A 12,844-nucleotide genomic window follows, 5' to 3' on the forward strand; every position below is an offset into this window, starting at 1 on the left:
TATATTAGCAGCCTGCCAGACCAGGCGTTATAGTCAACTTGAATTGATGGCATTCTTCTAGCATGCTTCATGCTTTTTTGAGGAAGGTTTATATTTTTTCTCCCATATTACAAGAAACTGGTTGCATAAGTGTGCACACCCAAAAATTATCACTTAAATGCACGTTACTTTTGATTGACAGGCACAGGGGAATTAATGCAAATTTGTTATTGTGAAGCTGTGGTTTGTATCATACTGAGAGTTGTTTCTAATATGCTTTAAGCTACATAAGAGACAGACATTTTGTGTCATTCTCTATCAAATTTTATTGGTACATAAATTGTGCAATATATTCATATCCAGAATATTTCCATCTGAAAACATATGCAAAATCAATCGTTTCAAAGGCCACCAAAATTCATTTGCATTATTCATTCACACCCACGCTGACTCAGTTCTATTCACTTAACAATCCTTTACATTGTGCCATACTATATGTAATGGGCTGGCTGCAGCATTTTAATTTTTGTAATTCGGCAGGCTAGTCAAGTGCAGAACATAACCACTCCAAAGAACTGAAATTCATAAAGCTCTATATTGAGTTTAAGGCATGGTCCAATTACAAACATTTGTCATTAATAACCAAACCACCAACATGGAAGTTAAATCAGTTCAAACAATGGAAGATAACTGTGGGATCTGCAGTGGCAGAGGCACTCGGAGGTGTTCCCGACTTGTCAAATATGTAGGCAAAATCCACGAAAGCCTCCAAACAGATCTTATCTGACCTGTGAATACTTTTCAGCGTGAGGACCGGTGAGAACACTGAACAACATGGATAACTGGACAAAAAGGATTACTCAAAAATGCTCTAACATACTCAAACACTACACATCTCTATAGTGAATGAGGGATTTCAGGATTGGCAGCAGTATTTCGGAATGTATCATGTGGAGCCTAAATTTATGTACAGTATATTCAACTAATAAGTATTATGTCCTCAACTCATAGTCACATCCAAAGACCTCAATCCAAAGGCTGATAGTTTAAAACTTTAACTACAACCTTAACTGTAACAATGCCCATTTTCCTCGAAAGGTGGGTCAACATTATGGATATGACTTTATCAGAGACTAGTTATACTGTACGCGGCCACAACATCCAAATATTCAAGTTTAGCTAATAGGTGTACTTTCAGTGAGGATATAAGATATGCATCCACTCATCAGAATATTAGGCACACCATCGCAAGCTAGTGACCGCTAATGGAAGATCTAGTCAGAGACTTCTTATTTTACTTTGAGATGGTTTTTTTTTTAATGAAGGTGATTGGCATGGGCTGTGCTTCTATCTGAACTTAGTCAGCTTTCAGTTATTACATTATATCAGTACAATATGACAATAAAGAAGGAGAATAATCTGTCAGAATGCTTGAAACTGAGTATTGTCTTTGTAAAGTATAAAATGCTGATTTGGCTCTTGTACTGATTTCATTCGACTGTGCGGTGCATGACAGTAAAAAAAAAAAAAAACTGTTCCCCGCGTCCTTAAGACGCATGTTAAGGTAATTGGATACTTTTGATTGTCCCTGGCTTAATGGTTGTTTGTCCATGTGCCCTGAAACTGACTGATGATCAGTACAGGAAACAAAGTCATCTGAGGTAGGCTCAATTTACCCACAAATTTCAAGAGGACAGCAGAAGGTTGCATGCCTAATGTTCTGACCAGTTTGAGCATACACTGGCATACGCTTCAAAACACTTTTACAGGGTAAATTGAAATCACATTTCCAACATTTTTTTTTTTAACTATGGTTTGATCCAAACCTACATGGCAATGTTAAAACATGTTTTTTTGGGGAGGGTCTGCCAATAATGTTTGTACTGCCAATGAATGAGTAATCACGCCTGTTGTGCAACCTACTGGATAACTTCATGTTAGTCACTTTTCCAAAGACTAAAATTTGAATGGCTGGCAAACGGTGTTGCTCTCTAAAGCCAATCTACTCTGCTCAACTCCAGAAAAGAATAACAGAACAACTACTACACATGGCAGCCTCACTTTAAATAAAATAAATCATTTACCAGCAGAAAGCCATACAGACAAGAGTCTGCCTGCACAAAGATTTGTCAATTTCACTGAGTGCTGCAAAGAGAGGCACTATGACACTGACTTTTTTTTTTTTTAACAGTACCTAGCTGCAGAGTGGTTTGTTTATAGCTTCAAACTGCTTCGTTTGTGAATATAGTCATAAGCCAGAGGCAGCGAGCATGTACAAGTGTGCTGAACATAGTAAAGGAAGCTGTGACGACAGGAAGCAGCGATTTCAATCTATCAGTTTTCTTCTATGAGGTTCAAATCCAATTCTGTGCAGTCTCGTTCAAAAACCAAATCGGCCTCAGGCGTCACAGTTCTTTTAATTGTATCGTCTTCATCCTCCTCTTCACTTTCACTCAGTGGTCTGATGCTGGCTCTATGCAAAAACTCCACAGGCGACGGCACAGTTTTCTGGTCCATTTGTGAGTGTACCACGGCCGTGCAAGCATTTGAACATGAAACTTGGGCCTCACCATTTCCAATCTGGAGAAAGGCAAAATTGTTATTAGGGTGCCATACGCCACAAACATCATGGAAGAAAAACTCATACAGTGTGAATATAGTGGATATAAAAAGTCTACACATCCCTGTTGAAAATCCCAGGATTTTGCTATTGAAAAATAAATGAGACCAAGAAAATAATTTCCCAACTTTTTTCACCATTCAAACAACCTTCTGTTTTCAGAATTGACTAATTACATTCAAAGTTATATTAAGTGACTGGTAGCACACACTGGCCACCACACATTGGGAAATAAATGTTTTGGTCCAATGAACCTTGAACAGTTGAAATTTCTTTGGGGTTGGTATGAAGTGGCAGGTGTATGTTGACTGCCCTTTAACACAAGTTCGGATGTGATTGGCCAATTCTGAATACAGCACAAAAAAAAAAGTGTGTGTGTGTACTTGGGCAACCGTAATATCGCAATTTTTTTATTTCTTATCTCAAAAGGATGTTTTTTCTTCACTTGAGTTTTACAAGTCATTGAGCACAACAGCATATATATATATATATATTTTTTAGAAATTATTACTTAGTCTGTTTTTTTTTTAAACAAATAAATCCTAAAATTTCAACCTGGGTGTGTAGACTTTTTATATCAACTTCGTGTTGCCCAACCATACCCTGTCTGTTAATATTGGTAAAATGATAAAACATTGCCAGCTCAGTGAAAAGTTTCCCCATGAACAGTTTGATCAAGGGACCAATTCCAAGAAATTAAATAGATTGTGTTCGACCTTGGATGTGAACCTTTCAATCTTAACACTGCCAATTTGCTAAATCCATCCAACCACACCCAACTGTAATTAAAAATAAAAAACAATGGTAAACTGACTGGATTAGCATGATGAATAAGTCAAAGCCGGCTATGCTTGACAGCTTGCATTATCAGCTGCTTTGGTTAATTGCCTGCCATCTTAAACACTGCTGCGGTGTCTCTTTGTACCTCTTCTACTTTCTTATAAAGTCTGACTAGGGTTAGTGAGCAACATTATACACCCGAACCTCGATTTTACACCGTTCGATTCCACGCAACTTTCTGTCGAACACGGTTTGGTCATGGACTCCAATTTTTTCGGCGTAAATACAATTTCAAGTAGTATTTTAAATGGACAATATAAGGATCGTGCAGAGCTAAATGACAAGCGCGTAAACCTTAGCATTTCCGTGACCAGTTTAAAGGTGTTTGATAATAAGAGGTCGGGCTGTTTGATCTTTATGGCTACTTTATCACAGTGTTACGGATAGCTGGGATTGTAATTGAGTCTGAAAGAGGGAAGTTCGCAGAAGCTCCTCATCCACATAGATGTGGAGCAAAACTTCGGCTGTCCAACAACATGCCTGAGCTAAATCAACGCAACAAAGGACCAAAGGTAACAAAGGTTTTTTTTATACAACATGCTTTCGGGGGTAACGAGATTCCCAAATTCTGGAACCTAAAGTTCGCATAAAAATCAAGATTTCGGTGGTATTGTTCCACAAATTATGCATGAAGGGATCTGAGAATCTGGAGGCAATTACACGGCATTGTAAGGAGTAACTCAAGCTAACCTGTGTCATCTTGCTAAAGTCGAGGCCCGGCCTCGGGCCAGGTAGCACGTCCGGGTCGTGGGGCCTCTTCAAGCCAGGTTTGCGCATGTCGCAGGGCTGTGAGCGGCATCGCGGTACTGCTCGATGCAGGTCGCGTCGAGAGGAGGATGGTGTACTGCAGGCTGAAGTAGGGGATGGTGACCAAGCTGAGCAATCCATACCGGAGCAGCCATATGGCAGAGCAGAGTTGTGGGCCAGCTGGGGGCACTGGGACAACACTGACGTGTTCAGAACTTGCAAAGGTGACAGGGAGTACCGGCGGTGTAGCGCAGCGTGACACACAAGGGGCGTCGGTGACGAGGAGCAAGACGATGGGGTGGCGAATGACGACAAGCAAGCTGTTTTGGGGGAGTCACATGGGTCCCACGGAAAGCTCCATGACAGCGGAGAGTCAGTGGATAATGCTAAGCTAAAGAAAGTAGGGCTCGTGGAAGAATGCAGAGAGGATGATTTATAGAAAGTCCTGGGGCCGCAAAGAGGAAACGAGCTGGCAACCGAGCTTAAATGAGAGGTTCCTGCACTTTGGGTAGCACGTTTTACTGGGGTCCAAACTTTGGATGCACAAGGATGCCACGTGGAGCGGCACTGAGACAGGTCCTCCGGAACAGAGAGGGAGCGACAGTGACGCTTTGGAGGGGGTGGTGGTGGGGAGCACTGGAAACAGTCAGCTGTAATGGAAACCTCAGGTTCATGGTGAGCTTTTGCCACTTGGTGAGGCCACGTGGAATCCAGTCCACAGGTTGCAGGTTGGGCTTTGAATGATGGCTGTGTGGCAAAGCTCCTTTCTGGTAATGCCAAGGGAAACCGTGACGCAGCTTGTCACATGTTACAAATGCATCTCTTATTTCAGTGAACTTGCCTTGTGTCGGCTTGCGTGCAGTCCAGGAGATAGTGGGGCTGGAGCCTAATGCAGGGAGGGTCTGAAAACATGAGACAAGTAATTCAAATTCCATCCCCCCCCAAAAAACCCTAGAGCAGGTGTGGCCAACCCGCAGGTCGCGAGCCGCATGCGGCTCCTTTACGTTCATATCAACATTGACGGGTTTTTTTGTGCGTGTTCGCTTCGCTTGAGTTCAATATGGTATTTTCGTCAAACGCTGCGTGTTCACTTCAATACGGAATTTTCGTCATGTGCATGAGGTGAAATTCCGCAAAGGAGGAGGGGCAAACCCATTCAAGGAAACAATTAGTGTCAATTTCTCTCTCAAAATGGCAGGGAAAAAAAATAGTAGTAGTAGTAGTTGTTCATGTGTGCTCATGTATATGATGTGGCTCCTTGCGGTAACAGTAAAAAATGTGGCTTTTAGTCTCGGACTGGTTGGCCACTCCTGCCCTAGAGTGAAGCCACATTTCCACAAAGCAATACAGGTTTGTTTTTCCACCACGGGTGTGTCAGCAAGATGCCAAGAGCTGCTTCAGCTATATAGTATGACATCATATCATACCATACCAAACAAACAAACCAAACTGCATGGAATTGTCCTGTAATTATACATAGAACATAAACAACTTCAAAGAGTCCGATCTGCACACAGGGCAATTGACTGCATTTCCTTGAATGACTGCTACGTCATTTTAAAAACATTTTGAGACGAGAGAATCTCCACAAATGTACTTAACTCTTATTTATGTCTGTGTCATAACTAGCTAGCAGAGTACAACCTAATTGAGACTGAATTAACGTGCCTGTGTTGGTTGCGCTCAAAAGGTGCCATTTGACTCCAATTACAACAAGACACGATTAATTAAGATGAAAACATTAATTATGCCTATCCCCAGAGCACAACCAAAACAAGAAATACAGCTTTGAATCCTTTTCCACTTGTAATCTACAATGTGATCTTGATTTTTCACCCCCCAAAAAATCAAGTTTTTCTTTCAATATAAATTAATTAATAAAAATGGTGAGCGTTCTTTTGGCCAACCACTGGACAGCATTACGTCCTTGTGGACTGCATGAGCAGCACAGGGGAGTGTTCTAAAAACAGGTCAGTGATGGGACATTATGATTTCCTAGAAATGTTGTGTTGATGCTCGCTGAGTTCAACAGAAATAGAGTGTTGTATTTTGATATATATCCTACCTTGTTGATAATTATTGTGTAAATTCATTAACCTGATCCCATCTTCAGATTGATAAATATCCACCCATTCTTGCGGCTATTTTCTGTATCGCATATCCCCATGAGGGTTGCGTGTGAGCTGGAACCTATCCCGCTTGACAATGAGTGAGAGGCAGGCGACACCCTGAACAATAATTACAGCTAATAAAAATAACAATGAAATGTAGTTTGAGCATATATATTGACTGATTTAGAAGTTTGTATCAAACAGGTAACCCATCCCATTAATCAACACTAAAGTACATACTATAGTTCCAGCAAGAATAGTCAAATAAAGCAAAAACAAAAGACAAATTCTGTTATGTGCAAATGTTTAAGGTAGTTGGGTGGTATTTGGTTTGTTTAATGTACCAAACATACAAACTTATCCATACACAATCTCCCCCATGTTTTTTAAATGTTAACTTTAATGGTCATTAAATACTGAAAAATCATAATTAAATACCGAACCAAACCGAGCTGAACTGTACCACCGTGGAACCTAACTGAAGCAAATTACGTACCACATTCACACTGAAAGCCTTGTGATAAGGTTCTTCCAAACTTTGCTTTCGGAGCTGCTCCGTGATGAGTGTCACCATAATGGTAGCGCTGATCCAGGAACAGACACGCAGGGCCCTTTTTTCAAACACCTGGCATTATTCATGCCATGTGCCCTCCACACCTCACTGGGTCGAACATGTTATTACCATCTTCATTTCACCTAAAGGGAGATGAGAAAAATCATTACAGAGGAGCGTAAAACATCTGGAAAAGGCCATTTTAATTCAACAGCAGTTGCACATATCAAATATTCTAGTATATTCCGGTCTTGATATTGTCAAACGCTAGAAAAAAAACAAAAGGAGTGAGTCTCTAAATGTATGAATCTCCAAGAAGTGTCTAATGGACTCGTGAAAGCCAGGAGCAGAAGTTCACGTTCACAAAAGCAGAGAACACACATGGACACGAGGCGACCCAGAACAAAGAAACACTTCACATTCCATCATGGTCACTTAATAAGTGAGCATTGCAATCCCTTATTAGTCGCACAAAAATCTACAGTCACAGCAAAAAGCATGCAGAACAAGTCCCAAGTGGAAAGGTTGTGGGGGGGGGGGGGGGGGGGGAAAGTGAGAGTCAACGTTAGTTGGGTCGGCCTCAACAGATAACAGCAGTTGTGACTTGTGGAGAAAACTGAAGGGGGAGGGAGAGACCAAAAAGGGAGAAAATGGGGGAAGTGTGAGGAAAATGAATGGGGATAGGAGTTGGAAGCATGCCATAGAGACTTTACAAGAGGTACAAAGGAAAGGTGTCAAAGTACTCAGCATTTATGATACCAAGGCAAATTCCTTACGATGTATTTATTAAAAACAAGAGAGAGAGGTTCTTTCGTATATTAACATTATCCTATTAGATCAAATAATTACCAAATCGGCAAACCTCACTTCAATAACAAAACAAGTTACTGTGACAATGAAAACAATAACTGGGATTAAAAGATAATATGGTAGTTTATGGGCACTACAGCATTGAGTAAATATGAAACCAAAGGTGATTCAAACTGCATTTGTTCTAGAAAGAACACATCATGTTCCAAGTCCAGGTTAAAACTGCTGACATAATGCAACGGGTACAATATCGTCTCACTCAATACTTGGTGTTGGCAGTCAGATGTGGCCTCGGGAGCCTTCCTCCTAAGGGCAAACGTGGTGATCCACGTTTATAAAACAAAAAACAAAACAAAAAACTAAGCATGCAGACCAGATCCTCACAGATATGATCAGGCACCTCAACCACTATTCAAACGAGTTTTAGCCATAAACTGAAGTGCATCTCAAATAATCACACATCATGTTTTTACAAATAATTGTTTGAAAAAGGCGAATGACAACAGGGGACAGTTCAGATGTATCCAACTTACAACGTTTTGAGTAGTTTTCTGCATCCATTTATTTTCCCCAATGGACAATAAACACTCAATTAGTACATCCTAACCGTCAACTACAAGGCAAATTGTCACTGTCAAAACACGATTTACATTTTTTAAAATTAGCCACACCGTGTCTAGTGTTAAATAAAGTTAGCTCAGCAGCACGATGTAGCTCATCTAACACAACGTAGCAGTCGCCTCTGCTAGCCAGCTAGTAGGATAAGCGTCCCTATCCATCGTCTAATCGGCTAATTATATGTCGACTAATCGCTTGACATTGTACACAATTGCTGCCCTTATTGTTGAGACAACATGGCGTGACGGAATAAGACCATCCGAGCAGATATGATCACATTTGGCTAGCTTTACGCAGCTTATTTGCAAGCTAGCGTGCTACAGCTGTCTTGATGTATTACCTTCGTTCAGTGGTTCCTTAGCAACCGAAGCTGCACACAGTGCACCGGATGAGAGGTGCTAGGCAGACTATTTATATACCCTTTGGACGATACCATTCCGAGGGGGAAATACTCTGAATTAAATTTTACCATTAGAAGACACCGCGAGCACTACTTCCATTGTAAAGTAGCGGGTGTATAATAATTTATTTGCTATATTTTTATTCGTAACCACAAAATCGACATTTACGCTCTACGTATGCTAAACCTAGATAGACTAATCCACAAAGGGCTACAGTCGAAAACGACGGCGGAAATGTCGTAACGACTTAGACAGACGGGAGTAATTTTACATATATCGTTGGAGAAAACAATCTAATCTAATTCTGATACATATCATGTTGCTGCACAGACATTGGGATTAGTAACACGTTTATAACGCAAGATGACTAATTGAGCTCGTGTCTGCGCTGTCGAACTCAAGAATTCGTATAAGAGAACCGTTTGAATTATTATTATTTTTTACTAACCAGCGTTACAGTGATTTAAGTGCTGCAAACAACTCCAACCCAAAGATATGGCTTCAGAGCACCTCAGAAAAGAGGAAACCCTAACAATGAGGAGGCGATTGATCGGGTAACTATTCTTAAAAAAAAAAACATGTGATTGAACTGCTTAGGTATATTGTAAACTATATGCTAGTTTGTCTCACATGCATCATGTGATAACTGTTACATATTTGTGATCGCAGGCAATCGTGCAGACTTTTTTATTCAGATGACCCTGTCAAAATTGTAAGAGCGAGGGGGCAATATCTTTTTGATGAGAACGACAGGCGCTATTTGGACTGCATCAGCAATGTCCATCATGGTAAAGTATTTTATGGGGTACATAGTTCGTAATGTTTCTAAAACCGCATGCCACCCTAGTGCCACCTGGTGGTAAGAATGACTCAAACGCTTTTGAACTGTAGTGGGCCATTGCCACCCCAGCGTTACAAAGGCTGCAGCAGAACAAATGGAACTTCTGAACACCAACACGAGATTTCTGCACGACAATTTAGTCCTGTATGCAGACCGCCTGGCTTCCACCTTGCCTGAGAGACTGTCAGTCTTCTATTTTGTTAACTCTGGGTAGGTAACACAATAGAATGAGTGAGAAATATTCAGCTCTTGGGATAACGTGGAAGCAAACCAAGAAGCACTGAACCTTAATGGGTGATGTTTTTGCACAACTTGCTATCCTCACAATAAGAGCTGAAGAGCAAAATTAACAATTTTCCACCAATAAGGACATCTAATTCTGTTGCGTCTTTCTGTGATCTTCCAGTCTCAGTTGCAACATGGTGACACTCAAAAGCTTAACATTGCTGGGCATCGACTTGTTTTCGATCAACAGCACTCGATTAGGAAGACTATTTAAATGCCCACTCTAATTTACACCACTAAAAATATGGATTAAACTCCTGTTGTGATTTTTATCATTGAGCTCCTTATTATGAAAAAGCAAGTTGTGCTAAAGGTACTGAAATATTTAACAAGTGCATTTTCAAGTTTCGGTTCCATCGTGACATGTGACCCGAAACCCCAATATCAACTTTTAAAGTAGTGTAATTCTGTCAGTACCTAACAGTGCTTCAACGTGTTCTTCTGACAGCTCCGAGGCCAACGATCTTGCGCTACGCTTGGCTCAGCAGTACACTCAACACGAAGACGTCATCGTGCTTGATCAGTGAGGATTCCCCTACAACAAATCACATTCATTCACTTAACTGTGACTCATCAGTGTCAAATGTCCTTTTTAGTGCATACCACGGTCATTTAGTGTCCCTCATCGACATCAGTCCATACAAGTTCCGGAAATTGAATGGACAAAAAGAATGGGTTCATGTGGTGTGTAAATATGATCACCCAAACTGCTAAACCATGTTTTTGTGTTGTTAAATACTGTAACGTGTTTCACTGTCAGGCACCCTTACCAGACACCTACAGAGGCATGTACAAAGAGGATGAGCCAAATCCAGGTCAAGCTTATGCAAATACAGTCCATGACATAATAGAGGAGGTGCACAAGAAAGGTCGCAAGGTGATACAAGAAAATGAGTCAACAAAGGCATATAACAATCATGCAACATAATTCCCGTTTGCCACAGATAGCTGCCTTCTTTGCCGAATCAATGCCAAGCGTGGGAGGACAAATCGTTCTGCCACAAGGATACTCGGCTAAAGTTGCAAAGTAAGTCTCGTAATGCTGATGGCTGTGATCAGAACAAGGCCGCAATGCTTTGCTTGTTTTCCACAGGTATGTGCGCTCAGCGGGCGGCGTGTTTGTGTCTGACGAGGTGCAGACCGGCTTTGGACGCGTGGGAAGCCACTTTTGGGCTTTTCAGCTGCAAGGAGCAGATTTTTGCCCTGACATAGTGACCATGGGCAAGCCAATGGGGAATGGGCATCCCATTGCATGCGTAGCAACTACGGTGGAGATAGCTAGAGCTTTCACTGCCAACGGAGTAGAGTACTTCAATACGGTAAGTTTTTGTTTCAGCAGTCGACGCGTTAAAATTTTAGACAAACTTCTAACTTTGCATACTTATTCTGTGGATTTCTTTACAAAGCAAAATCCTGTACGGAATGATCAATTTCTTGCAGTTTGGAGGGAACCCGGTGTCTTGTGCAATTGGTTTGGCTGTCCTTGACGTGATAGAGAAAGAGGACTTGAGAGAAAACGCCAAAAGGGTCGGCACTCGTCTAAAAGATTTGTTCACCGAGCTGAAAACTAGACATAAAATTATTGGAGACATTAGGTAATAGTGTCATATGGGATGTAAAATCTGCCCTCCCAAAAGTTTTTGTTTTGAGGAGTATAGATATAATTTTGGCTATTTTACAGGGGCGCGGGACTTTTCATAGGAGTTGAGCTGGTAGAAGACAGAGAACTGAGAACACCTGCCACTAAAGCAGCAGCACAAGTGGTGAAAAGGTACACCAGTAACTACAATATAGAATACACCAAAACCACATCAGTTTCTATATTGTAGAAATTTATAATAGAAAAACATATTAGGCCACCTTAAAGGCCTGCAAGTTTGTCGCTTAGGCCACCCAACAAGCCTAAAGTCAAGACTAATTTGATTGCTTTATTTTTAGTGCTTGGTGCCACTGAAGGTGTAGGACATGTAAATAGAATGCAAACACTTTTAGCAGTACAATCCCAGAGTTATGATGCAATAATAATTTGTACTTTCAAGAAAACTCTAGAAAATGGATGTCATCGCTTTCAGTCTTGAGATATTTTTGTTACCATAACTTATCCAAACAAATACACCTATAGTTGCTCTTGACATTTAAAAATAAACCGGGATGGGTGGGGTTTTTTTTTTCCCCACGGCTGTAATTCTCTTTTCTCATTCAGGCTCAAAGTGGAGGATCGAATCTGTGTTAGTACAGATGGACCCTGGGAAAGTGTCTTGAAGTTTAAACCACCCATGTGCTTCAACATGAAGGATGCTGAGCTGGTGGTGCGCTGCATTGATCGCATCCTCACAGGTTCATATCAAACGCAAGCATTGAACCGCACTTAACTGAACTTTACCCCTCAAAACAATTTCTACTTGTCATTCCCTAGATATGGAAGCCAATGTGAAGCTGGAAAAGGAAGACATCTAAGTTTGTTGCTCCTGTAAAAAATGTTTTAATTTGATCAGACATTGTCAGATGGTCACATTCATTAGGTTCAGAGGTAGAGATGATCTATCTGACAGTAAAAAAAAAAGCTCAAGCATTTCACATTGCCATTGTCTGACGTTCGACAGGGTGGACAGTTCATTTCCATACAGTAGGAAAATGTATAATCTCTCAATACATCTATATTCATTTACAGTTTAGATACCTTAAGTGTACAAACCATACATACAGAAGATGAAATATTAGGTTTCCGATACCTTGAAGAACCATATGTATGTAAAGTGTACAATGTGCTATGTCAGTGATGTACCCTCAGTATACAAACCCTATGTATGGAAACTTACGGCCCGCCCTGTATTTAGAAATTTCAAAATCAGAGGCAACCAAGTGTGGTAACACTTGTTATATACGAAAATAAACAATCGTTTTGATTGTGCACCTTTTTGCAAGACTAAAATGAGCAGATTCAATCCATACCTCAATCGGTTCCACAATTACTGCCGTTTTGATATGTAAACTGCAGTTATCTTTGACTCATTTTAAGTGGACAGTTGTGTTCACTTT

The 12,844-nt window shown here is 40.8% G+C and overlaps 2 protein-coding genes across 3 annotated transcripts; one reads left to right on the forward strand and one right to left on the reverse strand.

The window, feature by feature from the left end:
- Positions 1-280: 280 nt before the first annotated feature.
- On the reverse strand, positions 281-10,571 carry LOC133152334 (protein FAM53C-like). Of its 2 annotated transcripts, XM_061275981.1 has the most exons (5): positions 8,619-8,855; positions 6,794-6,993; positions 5,028-5,088; positions 4,130-4,953; positions 281-2,559 (listed from the first exon to the last, which is right to left on the reverse strand). In XM_061275981.1, the coding sequence occupies exons 2-5, from the start codon at positions 6,869-6,871 to the stop codon at positions 2,314-2,316; spliced, it is 1,209 nt and encodes a 402-aa protein (XP_061131965.1). In that variant the 5' UTR covers positions 6,872-6,993; positions 8,619-8,855; the 3' UTR covers positions 281-2,313. The 2 variants fall into 2 exon arrangements, with proteins under 2 accessions (XP_061131965.1, XP_061131884.1); XM_061275900.1 differs by lacking the exon at positions 8,619-8,855 and adding an exon at positions 10,223-10,571 and having other exon boundaries at positions 5,028-6,993.
- Positions 8,887-12,716, forward strand: phykpl (5-phosphohydroxy-L-lysine phospho-lyase). Its single transcript, XM_061275592.1, has 12 exons — positions 8,887-9,233; positions 9,349-9,467; positions 9,571-9,730; positions 10,254-10,328; positions 10,402-10,489; positions 10,566-10,682; positions 10,750-10,832; positions 10,899-11,124; positions 11,246-11,400; positions 11,487-11,576; positions 12,009-12,142; positions 12,222-12,716. The coding sequence occupies exons 1-12, from the start codon at positions 9,175-9,177 to the stop codon at positions 12,260-12,262; spliced, it is 1,347 nt and encodes a 448-aa protein (XP_061131576.1). The 5' UTR covers positions 8,887-9,174; the 3' UTR covers positions 12,263-12,716.
- Positions 12,717-12,844: the final 128 nt, after the last annotated feature.

Source organism: Syngnathus typhle, linkage group LG1 (genome assembly GCF_033458585.1).
Source record: "Syngnathus typhle isolate RoL2023-S1 ecotype Sweden linkage group LG1, RoL_Styp_1.0, whole genome shotgun sequence".
In the NCBI taxonomy this organism is placed as follows: Eukaryota; Metazoa; Chordata; class Actinopteri; order Syngnathiformes; family Syngnathidae; genus Syngnathus; species Syngnathus typhle.